The sequence below is a fragment of the Scomber scombrus genome, chromosome 3 (genome assembly GCF_963691925.1).
Source record: "Scomber scombrus chromosome 3, fScoSco1.1, whole genome shotgun sequence".
In the NCBI taxonomy this organism is placed as follows: Eukaryota; Metazoa; Chordata; class Actinopteri; order Scombriformes; family Scombridae; genus Scomber; species Scomber scombrus.
The window spans coordinates 28,022,810-28,042,839 of NC_084972.1; the positions used below are offsets into that span (position 1 = coordinate 28,022,810).

The 20,030-nt window shown below is 38.8% G+C and overlaps 1 protein-coding gene across 3 annotated transcripts; it reads right to left on the reverse strand.

The window, feature by feature from the left end:
• Window positions 1–2,166: 2,166 nt before the first annotated feature.
• On the reverse strand, window positions 2,167–18,857 carry pank4 (pantothenate kinase 4 (inactive)). 3 transcript variants are annotated; one of them, XM_062415752.1, is made up of 19 exons: window positions 18,436–18,854; window positions 17,913–17,995; window positions 17,426–17,631; window positions 16,571–16,754; window positions 15,402–15,494; window positions 14,987–15,140; window positions 13,151–13,332; window positions 12,935–13,016; window positions 11,463–11,563; window positions 9,051–9,206; window positions 7,991–8,103; window positions 7,337–7,424; window positions 6,887–7,038; window positions 6,078–6,133; window positions 5,645–5,694; window positions 5,158–5,262; window positions 4,976–5,076; window positions 4,492–4,560; window positions 2,167–3,843 (listed from the first exon to the last, which is right to left on the reverse strand). In XM_062415752.1, exons 1-19 carry the CDS (start codon window positions 18,686–18,688, stop codon window positions 3,597–3,599), a joined length of 2,475 nt encoding a protein of 824 aa, XP_062271736.1. In that variant the 5' UTR covers window positions 18,689–18,854; the 3' UTR covers window positions 2,167–3,596. The 3 variants fall into 3 exon arrangements, 2 of the variants coding, with proteins under 2 accessions (XP_062271736.1, XP_062271735.1); XM_062415751.1 differs by having other exon boundaries at window positions 17,426–17,634; window positions 18,436–18,595; XR_009924971.1 differs by lacking the exons at window positions 2,167–3,843; window positions 4,492–4,560 and having other exon boundaries at window positions 5,158–5,228; window positions 17,426–17,634; window positions 18,436–18,857.
• Between the last annotated feature and the right edge of the window lie 1,173 nt (window positions 18,858–20,030).

A 20,030-nucleotide genomic window follows, 5' to 3' on the forward strand; every position in this document is an offset into this window, starting at 1 on the left:
TTGATGTTATTGTAATTCCACAAAAGGTTCAGCTACTGTGTGTTGGATTCAAAGCTCAAGAAAATACTGCTATAGAAATCCCTGTTTACTGTAACTACAGTAATTAGTGTTATGCAAACAGCTGCAGTCAATGCGGCACTGTTTTCTCAAGGCCTGTGTGTGTTATGAGCCTTGCCTATATTTGGAAAGTTGTACAGAGAGAAAGCATGCAGTGAACAGTCTGTATCTTCTCAGCTGCAGAAACACATCCATGCCAACTGGAATATACAGTGTTATTTTATTATATGACATTTTTACAATGCCAGTTTATCTCCCAACACACCAACTTTGAGACTCAACACCTGAGAGTTGCATTTCTATATTTTGGATCATTGTAAATACTTATTTTTAGAGCTGCAGTGATTAGTCGATGAATTGATTAGTCGACAGAAAATTAGTCAGCAATTACTTTCATAATCAAACAATTATTTTAGTCATTCTTTTAAAGCAAGGATGCCAAAACATTTTCCTGTTTCAGCTTCTCGACTGTGAGGATTTGATGCTTTTTTGTCGTACATGTTGATAAACTGATTATCTTGGTGCAGGAAACAAGATATCTGAAGACGTCACCTTTGATTGATTAATTTATTAATGGTGAAAATAATCAGCAGATTACTAAATAATGGAATAATCATTAGTTGCAGCCCTACTTATTTTATAGAAGCACAACTTTAGATCTACACACCATTAGACCAAAGTCAGATAGTCAACTAGTGTTCATGGCAACCCTATCTGGCACACATATCAATAGAAATGTTTGGCTTACAGTATATTTAACGTACTCATGGAGGGGATTATAAATTAGGCCTACAGGTGAGAAAAGGGTCTGAAAGGGTCAGAGTTTCAGTTTGACTGTCACAGAGATCAGTTAAAAGAAGGGATCTCCTGTTCAGATTTTGGTTTGTTCCTCATCCTGATCAGTCTTTCATTAAAGTCAACCAAATCCAATTTATTATATTGGGCTTATCTTTTCATATCACAGCTGCACAACATACATGAGGCTACAGTGACATTTCATTTAAAGACTGTAAAATAATAAAGCAACTTAAATCAGAAGAGTAACATCTACAGCTCAGTTCCCATGACTATAACCCAATTAAACAAGTTGAGGTAGCCAGGTACAGTACAATGTGGACTATGGGGAATTATTAACTATTTATGATTTTTATTTTTATTTATGGGAAGGGAATACAAGGGAATGTGCAATATATTATTTACTTATATTTGAGATTTTAACTGGACCTTTCTGCATGTTTCATAAATTGAAGTGTGATGACATCGCGATGTTGCTGCTATGGATGATTTGGATTGTTTGTTTGGTTTTAAAAAAAAAAGTTTTTTCTAAGTCTAAGTCTTTTTTAACGATTTCCTATATTTTTGTATATGTACAATTTAAAAAGAATTTTATATAATATCTGCACCCAGGGGTATGGATCTACTGTGGCAGGAAGCTTTGGTTAGGAGTACGAGAGCCTCTTTTAATCTCCAGTGTGAACTAAATACAAAAAATTCGGCTGCAGTTTATCAACCAACAGCAGTACCTGAGAGTCCTGGTTCACCTGCAGAATATCACTGAATAAGATGCAAAAAGACTGCACATGATGCAGTCTGAGGGTCATGCTCCCATATTAGAGGAGTGGCGGACCATTTACATGTGAGCCTAGCAGCCCGCCGTCTCATAATTCGTCCCTGAGTGAGCTGATGGGGCAGAGAAACATTGCTGTCCATGCGGGATATTGTCTAAAAAGAAAAAAGTAAAACTGTAAGTGCAACACAAGAGAAGACTTGACATACATTATACTTCAATGTCACTAAATCCATGAGGATGTCTTGCAGATCTGGTTTGTGTGTGTGTGTGTGTATTTGGGGTGGAGGGAGGAGAGTTAGTGGCAGTAGCAGTGATGAGGGAGAGGAAAAGCAGGAGGACCCCCTGCCAGGCCTCCTCATACATTATCAGCTCACAGCTTCCCAGCAGGCATCACCCACCACATACCAGGGTGTCAAGCCTTTATATGCCAGGGGCAGGTTTAGTTTTTTAATATGGGGCAACTCTCAACTCTCAGCTTCATGCAGTCAAACTCTTCCGACACATCCACAAAGTGAAAGGAACACACACACGAAGAGGAATAAAATAAAATGTTTCAACCGTTTAATTAAAACTGATTGTCAGGAGAATAATACATAAAATTGTGCTTGGTGTGCTAAACTGAAATTATATGCAAATGAAATGTATATACATACACACTTGTATATCACATATATGTACAAATGTCAAATACAGTATTGCAATGTGAGTCTACATGTCAAGCAACTGTGGCTTGAAATGTTTTCACACCGAGACGAATCTGATCCTGCCTTGAATTTTGATATTTAGGATGAAGTCACCAGTATAGTGAGCCACTTCACAATCACACAGTGTTTTATGTTTGTTACAACTAGGTGCTGCAGTATTATTGCCATCAAACGATTGCATTTTTGATTCAGGGATGGATTAACAACTCAAACTTACACATGCCAGGTAATTACAGTGAATCCATGAACTCGTGCCACGGCCGGCTCAGTGACAAAAAGTTCCATGTGACGCTTTGATCAGATACCTAATATTTGAACCTGAATATGCAGTGTTAATTTTGACACCAAGCACCGTGGGAAAGAATTTGAGAAATTATAAAAAACCTACTTCACAGTAGAATACTGCCACCTTGTGGAGGAACACGCCCTAATTTCTTCACTCTGTGATAAAGTGCTGATTTCTCTCACTGGTCAAACATTTTCCCTGATTCCACTTTAACAGCTACACAATTGACAATGATTCATTTCTTAATCTCAGTTTATCTACTGGCAGTCATGAAAAACAGGAAATGGCGTTCCTAAGTAATGGCGTGAGATTGCTGGGAAGCAAAAGCACATGTCTGTTTAGTGTTGTAGCCTTCAACTGGAATTAAAAGCGATCTAGTTGAATTCAGAGTGAATGATGCTTTTATCACATCAGCCTCAAGGCACATTAAATACACTTTTTTTTGTGAAAGTGTTACTCCTGAAAGCTATAATTACCCATACAACTCTCTCTCTAACACACATCAGCCAAAAAAATCTCATTTTCCCATGTGGGTGCACGGTGTCGTGTGTCGTAGGCAGCATCTCATTCACATGAATAAACTTTTCATTTTTCTACAAGTTGAAAGTCTAACTGTCAGAACACTGTAAAAGTTTACTGAACACAGACAGCGATGACTTCCTCTCACATGAAAACAGACTCCAGGCGCTGCATGAAATCAACAGTAATGACGGCAACAAACTCAGTGATTGTACAGGATACTGAATGGAGTCCTGCATAAAAACAATGCAAATCATCTTCATGAAACCAGCGCGAAAATCAACAATGTTTTAAAATAAATCTGTTAATGATCACCTTTTTAAACCCGCCTAAAATTTTACAGTCAGCTTTACAGTCTGTCATTCACTCAGTGGCAGTATACGATGTCCATCCTTACATTCGGAGCTCCAGTTTGACTTCGGCGTTCTGTCCCGCTCAAACGTCACGTTCCTGGCGCTCATTAGGGCGTCAGCGCTGCACAGTCCTCACTGGGTTTTCCAGGCGCTACCTCGTACTTGAAGACCACGCTGAACAGCTTCCCTCCCAGCCGGTCGGCCAGCCACGAGTTCTTGATGACGGCCATCTTGAGGCTCTCGCAGCTCAGCATGGCGTAGTAGTTGGTGTGGATGGCTCGGCCCATGCCCTCGATGATCACCAGGTCGGTTTGTCGCTCCCGCACCACCATGGCCAGCTCTTTGTCCAGACGGCTGGGGAGACAGAGAATTTGTTTAAATGTATTATATATTATATATAAACTTCACGAGAGGTACCATCTTGTTTTCAAAATGTCAGCATCAAACACTTTAGATCACTGTAACATTGTTTCTGCAGCAAATAATCACAATACAGAACAAACAGGTTTCTACAGCAGGTCCAGTCTGTACTCTGTTATAACTGCAACTAATTATTATTTTCATAACTGATTAATCTGTTGATCATTTTCTCAATTACTCGATCAGTTGTCTCTGTCTGTTAAAATTTCAGAAAATGGTGATAATATCAATCACTGTTTCTTAAAGCTCAACCTAAATGTCTTTCAGTCCACAACCCAGATATATTCAGTTTACCGTCAAAAATATTACCAGAAAATATTCACATTTGAGAAGCTGGAAGCAGAATAATGTTATTATTACATAAATCTGTTCATTTGCATCATGATGTATAGTACTGCCACTGTTGTAAGGAACAAAATCTAGAAAATAATAGCAGGACCAGATGCCTGTGTCAAGAAAAAAAGGTGGTGGTAATGAGCTGAACTGTGTTATAGGTGTTACATTACCACAGTATTGGGATCATATGGTTATCTGGGCTGGCCTGATGGTCAATGTCAGATGTAAAACTGCCAAATAACCAACCTCAGATCCAAACAGGGAGAACTGGAACCGCTCTGGATCAACGTCAACCTGTCCTCCCTCAGTCCAGCCCTGCAAATCAAACAGACCACAGTTCACAGCTGCTGTTGCTCATGATATTACACATTATTTTGATAAACTCCACTTTACTTTCATGGCCTACATCAGCAGATGGAATAGTTAAGAAAAGCTTCAGACTATAGAATTAGACTTTGTGTGGAGAATTGTTTTGTCAAGCTGCTGTTTCCAAGTTCAATAATGAATCTACATGCTGAATCATATATGTTATTTTTTGATGTGACTCATATGTTTTACAGTGTAAAAGTAAGCAGTGTCAGTAGGCTTTTTATTGTTGCCTGTGTAAATAACAGATCAATAGCTGCAGTATATATTTTGCATTTTTAAAGCTTGAAACAGATTTTCTGTCTGTCCTTGTTCAGCAAAAAGATTGCATGAGTTGTTTTCAACAACCTTCGTTAATACTCACTGAATCACTGAATCCATGGCAGCAATTTTTTCTGTCAGTATTTGCAGTTCACCATTTGTTACATCGTTTAAAGCCGGGCCCGAGTTGCTGGCCAACACAACCTAAAGGCAGATGGAGAGAAGAGTTGTAGTGATGTTTTATCAAAATAACGTGTTTTTAATGACACTGTTGGGGTCCCTTACCTCTGTTCCCCTAGAGAGAAGCTCTCTGACAAAAGGCATCACTCCTAGAATGATGTCTACTCCACTATTATCTACGAAAAACAAGGCACACTTATGAGGAGGACCCTGCAAGAGAAAAACCAGGATGGATTGTATTCAAGCACTAATCATCAGGAGCAGAGAACACAGAAACACCATCACAAGTATATGAAATATTACTAATGAGCGCTATTATCTCTTTCCTCTTTGTGCTCAGTCAAAACATGGTGGTGCCTGGTACTGTCAGCATCTGAGTTATGTCTGCCTGTGTGTGTGTGTGTGTGTGTGTGTGTGTGTGTGTGTGTGTGTGTGTGTGTGTGTGTGTGTGTGTGTGTGTGTGTGTGTGTGTGTGTGTGTGTGTGTGTGATTCATTGTACTGTCAAGGGCCTTCGATAAATCCTCTAACCTCCCACCAACAATGAAAAAACTGGTTTTGAAATAAATAAAAAAAGCAGGGAAGGATCCTGACCCTTTGTCTCTCCAGCCACTGGTCAAATGAATCAATGAGCCACGGCCGCTCTGTCAGGAAAAAGAAACACAAAATCGGTTTCAGACGCTAACTCAGTGCACTCAGAGTGATTCCAAATATCACTCAAATTCACAGTTTTTCTATAGCTACTCCTGTTTAAACTTTTTTTTTTTTTTTTTAAAGACATTAGGAAGACATTAAGAAACAATGAAGTGGGTGTGATAGGGATAGCTATTAATATGTGGTTGGCTCAGTTCTGGATGTTTTGTGGTTGAGCCAATCACAATTCGTTCTGCATGTATTTACATCTTGCATTAGCATGTTTTGTCCAGATAAGGTATCAGACATGGTGCAAGTATGTCAAGTGGCTTGATTGCAGAAACTACAAGGTAAAATGGTGTAAAAATAAGGTTAAAGAGAAGGACTCAGATACCTTCCAACTGTCGTTTGGCTTGCTCAAACCCAAACTCAGGATCGGACTCCAGGACGCTGCATGAAATCAAGACAAAATATGCAACAGTGCAATTATAAGACAGATATCTGAACCACAGTTTGCAAAGTAGAGAAACCACAAACCTCCAAACCTTGAGATAAAATGTTAGAGTTTAGCAGCCACTGCAGCCTGGCCAGTAAATCAAAAAGAGCTGCTGTCTGGTGTCTGACTGAGCTGCTCTCAGACTAAGCGATATAATAAACGACATGAATTCAATCAATTTATTTTTCTAAAGAGTGAAAAAAGTCTTTTGAGAGATATGGCCAAGAAAAGTTGACTATAGCTATCAAAAGAGAAGATTACTGTAATTCCCTATGATCACTCAAAGCTTCAGAAAGCAACACATTTAAACTAGAAATACTGCCTCACATGTTGTTGTGTTCCTCACATACTGCGTTCACGAGAATATGATGGACGGACGCACAATCTGAAAATATCATGAATGTCTCTGGCCACAGCTGTCATCGCTGCAGTGACATAAAAATCTATGGTAAGTGCTTAAGTAATAATTTAGTTGATTTTTATTTAAGTTTCTTTCTATCCATGCTGCCTGCTATTTACAAGCTGGTTAATTTAGGGTTGCTTAACCTAACTATGGTAGAGAAAAACTGCCTGTTTTCTCGTTCAAAGCTGCACATGCACAGACTACCCCTCCTCTTCCTCCTCCCCCACAACCCATAATCAGCCAAAACAGAGCAGCCCATCAACCGAGCAGCTCAGAGGGTTTAAAAGCTGTTAACTCCACTCACTCTGACACAGCTTTGGCTCCCCAGTCGAAGACATTACCAGCCAGGACGCCCCTGACCAGGGCAAACTGTCTCTCCTCCCAGCTCAACGCCTCCAGGGACTTCACTGCCTTCAGATAATATTTGAGAGCTGCATCGTTCTCCCTCTGTTTAATCTGCAACAAAAGAGAGATATGATACAGCTTCCAGTTCAAATGAGAGAAAAAGACTGTTTATCTAGCTGCATTCAGAAATAAAAAACAATATTGACTTTGTTAAAACATGGGAATATGTTACTCATGTAGAGACTAATTTGTAAAGTGGGTGGAAACAAATCACCTTTGTAACACCATGAGACTGTGTGAAAACATAAACGGTATGAAATACATGACACCGATCAGTAAAAGGTCAAACCGGCTGTGTAGCACACACACTAAACAGAAAACAAAATTGGTTGATAGATTTCACTCAGACCTTAGAGTAGGGATCAGGAAAGTTGAACTCGTTTAAACAGTGTTCCCTCGTGTCTAACAGACTTCTGACAGTGAGGGATCCATAAGCACTAGGTGAGAAGAGAAGCACTCTACATTAGCCAGAGAGAAAAATACACACACACACACACACAAATACACATACACAGACACACACAGACACACACACAGAGGGCGGTTTGATGCTTTCATGTATTTGATCTGTGTTGAAAAAGACTGTATCGTAGCTTGACTTAACTGTGTATAACTATACCAACCTGAACATGAAAAAAGTCATAATTATTGAAATGTGTAACAGTTAAAATGATTTTCCTGGTTTCTGAAAATCTGGTATTCAGGTTTTTTTTTTTTTTTTGCAACAATCATTCACATTATGTCCATCATCATTTTGATATCAGCACACTTTATTTTACTCACACTGACACAATCAATACAGCTACGCTTTCGCAGTGCACCCCATTCCTAAAAACTGATACAGTCAAGAGATTTCCCTTTTTTCATTAACAGCACGTGTAGGCAGTTAGAGTAGTTATGAAGATATGAAACTAATGCAGACGATGAAGAAAAGAGCTGAGTTTTAGTCCACTAAAAAGGGGTCGAACAAATGAGAGAGCAAAAGTGGAGACAAGTTACTTACAAAGGCTGCTGGCGGAGGGTCTGAAGCTTGTGTCTGTATTTCTGACGGAACTTCTCCGCTCGCTCGGCTGCCTCCGGCATGTCAGGCTGGCTCGCTACAGCTCTCTTCACCACCTGCTCGAGGAAAAAGAACAGAAATCAGCCACGTTCACAAAATTTGAGGCTCACCAGCATTTTCCAAATGTCAAACCAATGTGTCTCGTGTATAAATTGGAAAATTAATTGTGTGATTTTTTTGGGCATATTTTGGTGCCAAAGCGCTTTGCAATGTGTCTTTCAGTCACAACACTACATTTGATTGTTATTTGCTTAGAAAACATATGTTCACTGTTGGTAACATTGCAGAAAAAATAGACTGTAATCAACAATACAAAATGTTACATGTGGATTGTGAACACTAGTGATTAAGATGTTTTTAATAATCCTGTACCATACTCCAATAATCCTGTGCTATTAATTTTATTTAAGTGCAATACCCTGCACATTATGCTATTAGAGCTGCATCTCATCTTTTTTTTTTACTATGTCATCTTTTTTAGCTGCGTGTGTGTTGACATGTTTTTTATTTGTCTTTAAGGCACAATGGAGTGGCACCTGTAATCTCATTATATGTAAATATAATGGCAATAAAGCTTTCTATATTCTATATTCTGTACACAGGCAGGGTGGCCTGTTCCCCTCTGCTTCCTCTATCACCATCTGCATTACTTCAAACAATAACAAGAATGCTTAAGATGCCCAATAAAGAATTCAAAATGAATACATATGTATACAATTATTCATTTAACATACTTGATGCACCAATCATATGAACACATTAATATTATAATTCACCATATAATGTAACATAACACCTGGTCACCATTGCATATTGTGGTTTGAGCCAGTGAAAATACAATTTGGCTTGAAATGATCTAAAACTTCAAGCACAAATTTTAACAATCATACAAACAAAATCCAGCAGTATTAGAGGCACAGGTATACAGCCTTTTACAAGACATTTTTTGCAATACAGATTTTAATATGAATTTATGAGCAAAAAACATAATCTGGTGTCTTACCCCGTCCAGGGCCTCTTCGAAGCAGTACAGCCAGTATTCACGGGCCAGAGCGTCCTCAGTGAGGTCCACAGTGTCAGGGATGTAAGAGGAAGGATCCTGCAGCAGGGGCAGGTTCACCAGCTTCCTCTCCAGACGGTCCATCTCCAGCATGTCAAACTACACACAACAAAGAGAGAGAGAAGATACATACTGTCTGTTTTATGTATAAACTCGTTTCTTCCAGCTTGCAGGGTCCACTCCATATTATATCAATTACTAAACCACCTTCATCTTAGCAATAATGTGAGAGGCTTCACTCTTGTTAGGTTTTTTTTTTCTTCAAAGAAAAAAGAAAGCTGAGAGGTAGATGCAATAAGGAATAAACAGGATTAATCCAAAAAGCCAGTGGGGGCAAGTAGATTAATTAATTAGAGACACAATCAATAGTCCATTAGAGGAATTCAGTTGTTTTCAAAGAACAAATTGCATCTATAAAGGGTTTCTTGAATGGTACGTCAACAAGGATGAGCTAATATCTATTTTGAGTCATTTGCTGTATATAAAGATGGACGTCATGACAGCTCCCCAAAAGTGAAGCCAAAAAAAATCTTGCTCCTGAATGAGACATGAGCCAATCTACAAAACCAAAGTACACATCAAAATTCAGATGTTTTCTGTCATTTTACATAGACAAACATCAGCATGATAGGAACTAAGTGCTCATTCATCTGATAAGGTTTTTTTTGGGGGGGGCTTTTTTGCCTTTATTCAACAGTAGGTAGCAGAGAGGCCGACAGGAAACGGGGAACGAGAGAGGGGAATGACCTGCATCAAAGGTTCTCCTGACAGAATCGAACCAAGGACGCTGCCATTATATTTCATGTGTGGTAACCACTCAGCTACCAAAGCGCTCCATTAGGTGGCATGGCAGCAACAATGGTTATTGCTCCGTCACTGCACAGACTCTGGCTCCAAATGATATCACACAAGCAAGATGGCAGCTCCAATAAAGGAGATATTTTGGCTTCACTTTTGCAGAGTTAAAGCTCGTAATCCAGATTTATATAGAGTCAATGTTTTAAGTCTTGTGTCACACTTTGTCATTTGGCACTACTTAAAACTAGTTTATTAAAGCAGGGGATAAAAAAGGATTTTCAGTGATAAAAGAGGGCCCCGTGACAGCTAATGTTGTAACAGCTCTGGATGTTCTACAAGGCCTGCATGCTCAAAGTGTCACACAAAGCAGTCAAAAAGTAAAGTTCCCACAGTTATTGGCTGTCATGAGCATTAAACCCTGTCACATGAAATTATTCAGTAACAGCTAACACAATAGCATGAGCTCTTGCCAAATCAAAGCTATGCTACATATCTTGCCCTCAAAAAAAGGGCTGGAGAAAGTTCCACAGCAGGTTGCCCTTACGCAAGTGAGCACACATGTGAAGGCCTGTCATGACTAAATGCTCAGTCGAGTGTTTAGGACTACAGAACAAGGCACCGTGAGCAGCAGCGACATGTCATCAAACCAGTGCACACACGTAAAACAGGCGGAGATACTTACAGGAAACTGAAGGAGAGATTAGACAGAAGAATGTGTGGAGGGGAAATGAAAAGACAGATTATCAAAATGCAGAGACTAATGAATGTCTTTGTGTGATGTTTATGGATTCAGACAGGAATGTGGTGACTGGTATTGCTATAAATCAGATCAAAAATAAATTAGAACTACCACCTCACTTATAATGTTTGTAGGGAAGACTTGGAAGGAATTTAACAAAAAAGATGTTAAGTTTGACTTTTGATCAGCAAATTCCAATCATTTCATCCTTGAGTCTAAGTGGAAGTTTTTGTCAGATGTAATTAAATTTCCTCCAAGCGTTCCTGAGATATCGCGTTCACGAGAATGGGATGGACATGAGGTCACAGTGACCTTAACTTTTGACCACCAAAATCTAATCAATTCATCCTTGAATCCAAGTGGAAATTTTTGCCAAATTTGAAGAACATTCCTTCAGGATATATCACATACATAAGAGAATGAGACGGACGTGAGGTTACAGTGACCTTTGACCACCAATATGTAATCTATTCATCTTCGAGTCCAAGTTGATGTTTGTGCCAAAGATGAAGAAATTCCCTAAAAGGTATTTCCAAGATATTGTGTTCAAAGTATTGGGATGTATATACTAATTGACAGATTTATAGACAACCCGAAAATATAATGCCTCTATCCACAGCTGTCACCAGTTTACAAATATCAAATAAAGCATAAAAGTAAAAATCTGACAAATCTGAGTGAAAAAAGTGGGAGGAATGGAAACCAGTGAACAGTTAACAGAGTGAAATTAGGTCATGAGGTTTAAAGTGCTGTCTCATGGTACTTGACCCAGCTTCAGGACTTCATATCTGATCACCCTTTGCTTCCTATTAACTCACCGTTCCACTCCGAGCACGTTGCATGGGATTCATATCTGGAGAAACGCTCATCAGGCCTGAGCTTCCCGCATAATTCTCACCCCAGCTGTACTGGTTTGGATCTAGAGGAGGCAGAGATGCAGTTATTACCGTATTATTTATGGCATAACATACACTGATATAGTTTGATTTCAAAAGCTGTGTTATATCCAGTGGTAAACTAACATTTTGTCATTATTTTTATCTTTGCTGGTTCTTGTGCACTGTTGAAAGTCTTCCATATTCTTCCAAGGCAGTTAGTTTAATATATGTATGTCAAGAAAAGACTGACACTGAAACAGGTTAGGGTTAGGTTCTCAGTAGTTTCACAGCTGGATTCCAAGGTTTTATATTTATACCTGATGTCAGTGAAAACTTCATGCAAGAATGTATTTCTTTTAACAGTAAAGTTTTAAACAGCCTGTTTTAACTGCACAAGCACAGTGACAAGTGCAGCTCCGTAGGCGTACAGACAGCACAGGCATCTCCATATGCACCTGCTATTTTGGTTCTTGTATGAAGCAGTGCATTGTGCAGAAGGGCTGGGTAAAGGTGAATGTAGATCAGTGGATGTGGTAATTGTTAAATATTCTTTCAGCTCAGCAAACAGAGGATTAATTTTTTTGATTTGGTGAAGCCAATTATATGTTAACATTAGACTGACACTATTTCAGCAATAATTGTAATGTATCTCACTTCATGAATTGACATATAGTTTTGCAATTAATGTAACAACAGCGTTTGCACCGCAATATGTTTCTAGAATAAAATGAGACGCAACATTTGCGAAAAAAAAAGTTGAGTTATCAACATATTAGTCCTGCTGGCTTCATATACTGCAATAATTTACTGAAATGAAGAAGCTTTTCTTACAGTATAAAGCAAGTATGGACAACAGATACAGTAAGATTCACCCACATTCCAGTATAGATCAGTGCAGATAATTTCCAATTTCCCTGCTTTAACCACATTTAAGTTATTTTCTGTACCCTTTTTGGTTTAACTGAAATAAATATGTATAATCCAAGCATTAATCCTTTGTTGCAAAACATTTGCAGCCAGTACTTAGTTTGATCTTGTTGATAAAAATCACCAAAGCAGCAGCAGATTGACATTGCACCAGAAACTGAGACATCTGTTTTCAGGGAAACATTTAGGACATTTAGGAGTTTCAACCAAAACACAACAACTGTCCTTGCGCTGCTTCATTTGAATGAACCTCCCACATGTCTGCGCCTCTCCTCCCACATGTGCACCATGTGCTCTGCACCCTACAATACCACAGAGACATGTAAAGCAAGTTTCGAGGTCAAGAAAATATCAAACAGTCAGAGCACTGCTTGTGCTTGTTGTCACATCTCTATGAAAATAGGGCCCCACAAGTTTACATGTAGCCATAATGTGTGAATGAGGACTTGCACAATGTGTGAAAAATGCACAAGATATTTCCTTACTGTCCTCCTCTGCTCCTTTAAGAAATGCTCCAATGGTCCCAAGATAGCCTTCATGCCTCAGGAACAAAGCCTGAACTTCACCCTACAACAAAAAAAGAAAAGGGGGTGATAATATGAAAATTTGGTTTCAGTTTGTTCAGTAGGTAATAAAACAGTTTGTGACTAAGCTGAGTTATCAGTATATCTGTGAGAATGAGAAAACTAAAGAATATTTGCCTTGGTGAAGAAGTTGATGCTGTAGGTGATAGTGTGCATGGTAACAGGGTGTCCTCTGATGAAGAATCCTCCAAAGTACACTCTGGACAGGTTGTGTAGTTTGGCATACAGACAGGCCAGCTGTCCGATGTCGTTGCTGATCATATGTAGTAAGCTCTTGGCCATGTCCTCTTTAGAGAATTCTACAATTAAGAACAGAGTATTATTAACCTGCACGCACATGTAAAGAAATTTCACTGGTCTCTGATTATTTATGTACTATTAGGAATCTAGCAGTAACTACATTCAATGGAGGTGAAACTTTTCATGTTCCAATGGGAAAACCTCAAACTATCTTCAACCTTCTGTTCAAGACAGTGATAAAAGTTACATGAATATCCTAAATGCATCAAACTTTTTAAATATCTCTCATTATACAAGATATTACAATACGCATTGGACAGGCTGTTTAACAGCAGATATCAATGTCAAAATCATTGTCCATACTTTCAAACTGAAACTGTATAAACCATTCAAGACGGTGGCAGATGGGCAGTAACAGGCAACACAAGTTGTGAAATTCTGTGGAGCGATGCCATCTCCGCATTTCTTAACAGTTACAGTGCAGCACACGGACAAAGCATAGCTGCATTAGATCTGGGTGAAAGGTAATCAGTGAACTTTAACGCAGGTACTAAAAATGGAAGCAAAATGTTCTTGTTTATGAACTTTTATTTAAGCTTAAAGGGGACCTTTAAGCATAAATTAGGCTTTAGGCTCATTTCCAGCTCTATAATTTTATTCTGGGACTTCATTAGAGTAGCTTTGCATGATTCACAGTTAAAAATGCTACTTATTTATGTTCAACTGGTCCTTTATGCAGCAACTCAGTTCAGCCTCTGTTTCTAACAGACAGTCTTAGCTCCTGTCTATTTAAGGCCCCCCTCCCAGGTAACCCACTCTGTTCTGACTAGCCATCTTTCCGTAGGCCCGCTGAGGGGCAGCCATATCAGTCATGTTAAGTTACTGCTGATGCAAACCAAACATTTCCGGCTTTACTGCATCAAATTAAAAGCCTTTAAATGACACAGTAACCGGAGGCTTTTATTGTTAAGAATTTACGGGACACGAACTTGTTTCTCACTGAATTAGCAGAACTTCATTAGTAGTGCTAAAAATTGGTAAACACCACTATTACCTCCAACAGGTAAACAACTCATTTTACTCTGCCATGGTGTGCAATGGAAAACCCCTCACTGCATGCAAGTTCGATTCAAATCATAGCTCAGTGGGATTAACCCCAAAACAATAGAAAAACGCCATAATAAATACCATAGTAAAGCAGTGAACTCGCCATACAAAGAAATCTGTCATGAGTTAACGTCAACTGAGCATTAAGAGCAGTCTGAAGCTGGTGCTTTATAGTCACAGGGTTGCAACACATGACAACAAGCATTTTGCATGACTGAAATATGAAGTAAGTACTTAGCCATATAGAGAACTAGTCAGAGCAGAAAAGTGGGGTATATTGCATGTGTGATTTGAATTTCTATCAACATTGTGATACAGTTTTGTGAAACTAGGTCACTACTGAAATAAATGTTACTCTGCCATGGATCTAAGCTGCTGCCCTCAAACATCAAAAGGAGTGAGTTACAACATTTTTACAGCCACCTTTCATGTTCAACATGGGTGGGATACTGCTTTAATGTATTTTTGATCCAATCAGTTGAATGAACTGCAGATATGAGGTACACAATATATAGTCTGTTATTACAGTCTTCCATTACAACAAACCTGGACATATAGATATATAAGACCACAGGGCCACTTAAAATCAACGTGCCCATGCATTACCTTTGTTAGCAGTAGCAGACTTCCCAAAACTGCTTGCGATAAGATCCCCAGTCAAGCCCAAGGACCCGTAAGATCCTCCGTAGATATCTTTAACAAGCATATCAACACTTGTGTGCTGCCCTTTAGAAGCCAACTGTAGCAACTCGTCAAATCTCTACAGGAGACAAAAGAGAAAAGTTCATGTGGCTTAAGGGAAAGAAATATTGCACTTCACTATGACTGTTTTTTCTAATAACTACATCAAAAGAGGAAAATTAGTAGAGTCTCAAATACAGAAGTCAAGAAAGTAGCTTTAACAAAAGTTAAAAGTATACATAAAACTGAGAACTCAATCTTTAATGGTTGACTTCTAAGTAACAACTAACAAATAAATACATAATTTGCTAGTAAAAGCAGGTCAAGTTATGCAAGATACCTTGGTTTTGGTGAGCAAGGCTCCAAGGCCCCAGAACGTCCCTCCACCTATTGAGCTTCCTCCTATACGCTCAAATTTATCCTCCGATTCAACCTGTTGAAGAGGGAGAGAACGACATATTGCTTTTTGTAAGAGCACAAGATCTTTGCCGATACAAAAGCAAATTATCAGGAGAAAAACACATTTGCATAATAAGCATAGGATGTATTGTCACTAAAACCTTCATATTCTACAAAGTAGATAAATACATAACTCATAGTCATACCTAGACCATTTTATTTATGAATGTGTATGAGCCTTAACCTTTGGATATTCTGACCTCTAGTAGCACTATGGAGCCGTTGTCTATGAGTGGGTCCCCATTTTGTGTTGCGCATACATGCACAAGGGCACACATATACACAAAATAAACAGTCCTATCAATGGTTTTACACTATTCCAATGAGCCACAGATGTCTGTACTGCACAAAGAAATTCAGCAATGCACCAACAAAGGTGGGAATAAGAGAAATGCAAGATGGTAAACATGAATGTAAACCTTGCAGGATTTAAAATGCTATTTTTGGTTTAAGAGCAACAGGTTTGGTTACCTCAAGTCAAGTAGGTGCACAATGCATTTCAGTAAGTAAAACTGGATGTAAACGTAACTTTTGTTTGTTTAACCCTCTGGCTACAGAACGAGGACAAACCCTGTCTGCAGAGCCAAACTGATACAGGATTGTTGAGGCAAATAACAAAATGTGTGTAAGGAGGTCAAAAAAAGTTTCAATGAGGGTTTATCCAAGATTTGTGACAAGGATACACTAGAGGAAGGGGATCTGACAGTTTAAAAAAATTAATCCTTAAAAGAAATTTCATTTGAATAACTTAAAAACTGACTCATGCTTTTTTGCTGTAATATCGATGCATTCAATTTAGTTTCATTCACATGTTGGCCAGTGTAGGATGTAGGCTCAAGCAAACAATGTTACTTTGAAATGTAGAATTAATGCTTTAATGTTCTTATTTATGAATTAATGTAGATAGACTTTTGTTGGCTATAAAACCTTTTAATAAAAGAAACATACCTATACTCTTCACACCTTAATAATGAGAGAAATATGCTTTAGTTTAGCTTCTAGACCTAATTCCATACACCACAGACAAATCCCCGATTCATCATTTTTTACCTTGACTATGGAGACTCCGGAGCCGATGTTTACAAGCAGGTAAGGAAAGATATCTGGATTAGTCGTCTGAAACCGAAACTCTGAGTCAGCGTGTTTGGCATACACGAAAGCCTCGTGGGGTATGTTCCTCAGCACAAAGTTACAGCCTTTGATGAGGCAGGTCATCTCATCCTCTTTGTCCACTCTGCCGCAATGCAACAAATTAAGAGGCCATTAGTTTGAGTCATTCTCAACCAAAAGTGAAACAAAGCCAGAGCAGAAGAATTATCTGTAAACATTATGTGCCAACAACTTTTACTACACTGCAAGACATTTATGTGTGCTGGAGAGCCACATATGAAGATTTTTAATTCCAAACAAGTACATCGAGCTGATTTCACAGATTAGTTCCCCTTCTCTGAGTTTAATTACAAGAGAAGCATTTAATGCATGGTTCTCACAGCCGATGTCTGGAGGCACACAAAAGCAAGTCAGCCATCATGTGAATGCTCTGTTGCTTTCAAATGATGTTTGGCTAGTCAGCAAAGTGGCTGACAAAGTCGGTGAGCCAGTAAACAGAATATATCTTCCAGAATACTCTCCATTAGGTCCTCCCACGACCTAATGAGATCTCTCCTAAACAAATGTGTCCCCTAATTCAACCCATTTAACAGGAAGAGAACAGGATATTGGTTTCTGTATGAATCAGTCACAGTAAGGGAAGAAGGACCATTGTTAACTGTAATTGGGCCATCCGGAAAACGCCAGATGTTTGCCTCCTTTTCTTTTCTTTTTTGTTCGGGTTATATCTACAGTACAGCACTACGCATCACTACAACAAAAGCCAAGATATTTTGGCTATAACTGCATACTCACTTGAGTCCCAGCTTCCTCTCAATGAGCTCTTTGAACTTGTGCGCCCCTCCACCTGTGGCTTTGATAACTTTGGTATCCGTGTTGACCAGGTGATCTTTGATGAAGTCCAAGCATGTTTCAATGTAAGCATTTTCAAACTTGATAAAGTGCAGGCGTGCAGTGACCTCTTCCTGCACGGATATTTCATACAGCTTGTCACTGGCGGCCTCCTTGGAAACAGATAATACACACACACACACACACAAGACAAAGATCTGTAAATGGGCCACGGTCAGTATATTCCCCATCATAATCTAGCTGTTTAGCATATGTTAGGACACGTGGTGGTGTTTGAATGAGAAGAATATGCAGCCAACTTGGAGAGAGAAGCATTGCAAGTCCATGCGGTTTGGTATAGGAAGATTAAGACTGTTGTGAGAAGTAGGATAACTTGGAAAATACACTCGCAGGGAGCCACCGTTTATAAACTAATGCAGAGAATAATTACCTTTGCAGAGTGATCGAAAGATCGCACTTTGGCCACTTTGTGTTGCACAGTTGAGTAGTAGGCGAGTTTTGTGAGAGAGCCACCTGAGGAAAACCAAAACAGCATTGATTACTATTTGAAGGAAAGGCAACAGAAGCAGGCTAGTATTAAACATATAAGACAATCGGGACGGGCAATGAAACAGGTATAAACACACAGGCTAACTAGCAGCTAACCTTGTTATACTTGTTTTAAAGTTGTGCGTTTTGTTTGGCACACGTCGGCTTCGCAAGAGACACAAATAACCATGAAAGCTCGCCACATTTCTTTACTTTAAGGTACACTGACTTACTACGGCACAAATAAAAGATAGACAATAATGAATAAAGGTTAGCTTTGTCTTGTTTCTTGTTTACATTACACTAATAGTCATGTGTTGTCATAGTATCAACTGCGGCAGAGCTAGTCTATAAACACACAGATTAGCGACGGTCGAGCAGAAGTAACACACGAATAAAAATAAAACTTTAATATTTCCAGGTACCTATGTCTATGGCGAAGCGTTTTGCGTTCTCCAAATTGCGGAATATCTCGTCGGGAGGAAGAGTAATGCTTTTATCCATGGTGTGACTACTTGAGCTGCTGTCAACTCGACCACATTCCGCCATGGTCGTCCACGATTTGACGCTGCGTGCGTGAGTGCGTTGGTGCGTGCGTGACACAGCCGTCCAATCAGCGTGCAGGTTGCATAGGTTGGGGAGTGGATAGGTGCACTTTGTTGTTGATCCCAAATACATCAATGATTGATCAGAAATTGAGAAATGCTTGTGTTACAGTAGCAGGTCATCCAGTTGTTTGCATCGGAACAGTAAATACACGTATCAATACAAGATGAGAGACGTTTAATCATTTTTACTGTGATAGTGTTTGGATGAGGTTGTTTACTGTTTATTTGTGTGAGTGTAAGAATGAAATAGCTCATTTCAAGAATCAGCTGATTACTTTTTATTAAAAAATAATAATAAATTGGTTACGTCATGTATCTCTGTCTCCAAAGATGATAGTAGTTCAAGACACTGTACTCATATAGAGTAGAGGGAACAGCTTCAATATCTTAACAAAATGAACATAGTCAGAGATGTTAAAATTAGATTTAATATTGTTATCATAGTTGGTTGTTTGCTTGTTTTTTATATCTCTGTACAGTAACTATGTATTAATGGGTATTTACACATTTAATAACAATTGGCACAGGCTGTTCTGAAAGGGAGGAATGCCAAAAAGAGTACGAAACTTCTACATTGGTGATAGATGATAAGCTGTATTTTAAAATTCATATCTCCGAACTAACTAAAAAACTAAAGAGGAAATTATCATTCTTTTATCGTAACAGAGCTTGTTTTACTTTAATTTAAATTTAATATACATGAGGGGGGCTAAATATTATGATGATGTAAACAAAAACTGAAAATCGAAAAGCTTCATAAATGTAGAATTTATTGCAGAGCTGTTCTAGCTTCAATGTTTATTTTCTATGTGCTTCTCTCTCTCTCCTATTCTTGCTCTCTCTCCCCTCCACCCCAACCGGTCGAGGCAGATGGCCGCCCACTTTGAGCCTGGTTCTGCCTGAGGTTTCTTCCTGTTAAAAGGGAGTTTTTTCTTGCCATTGTCGCTAAGTGCTTGCTCATGTGGGAATGTTGGGTCTCTTTAAAATTAAAACCTGAAGAGTTCGGTTTAGAACCTGCTCTATGTGTAAAGTGGCTTGAGATAACTTTGTTGTGATTTGGCGCTATACAAATAAAGATTGATTGATTGATTGATTGATTGATTGTATTGGATTGCATTAGATTGCACAGGTTTACCTAATGAAGAGGCCAGTGAGTGTATAATACAGGTATTGGACTTCAGATGATGTAATGATGGTTGGTATCCTTTTTTTGGAATCATTGTAAAGATGCCAGTGGTATCAGTAGAGAAGTAACAAAGTAGGCTACATTTAAATTACAGGTTTTCCATTGTATGCTATTTTATTCTTCTGCTCCACCACATTTCAAAGGGACATATTGTTCTTGTTCATTCACAACATTTAAAGCTATAGTCATTAGTCGCTTTGCAGATGAACTTGATATATGATATATG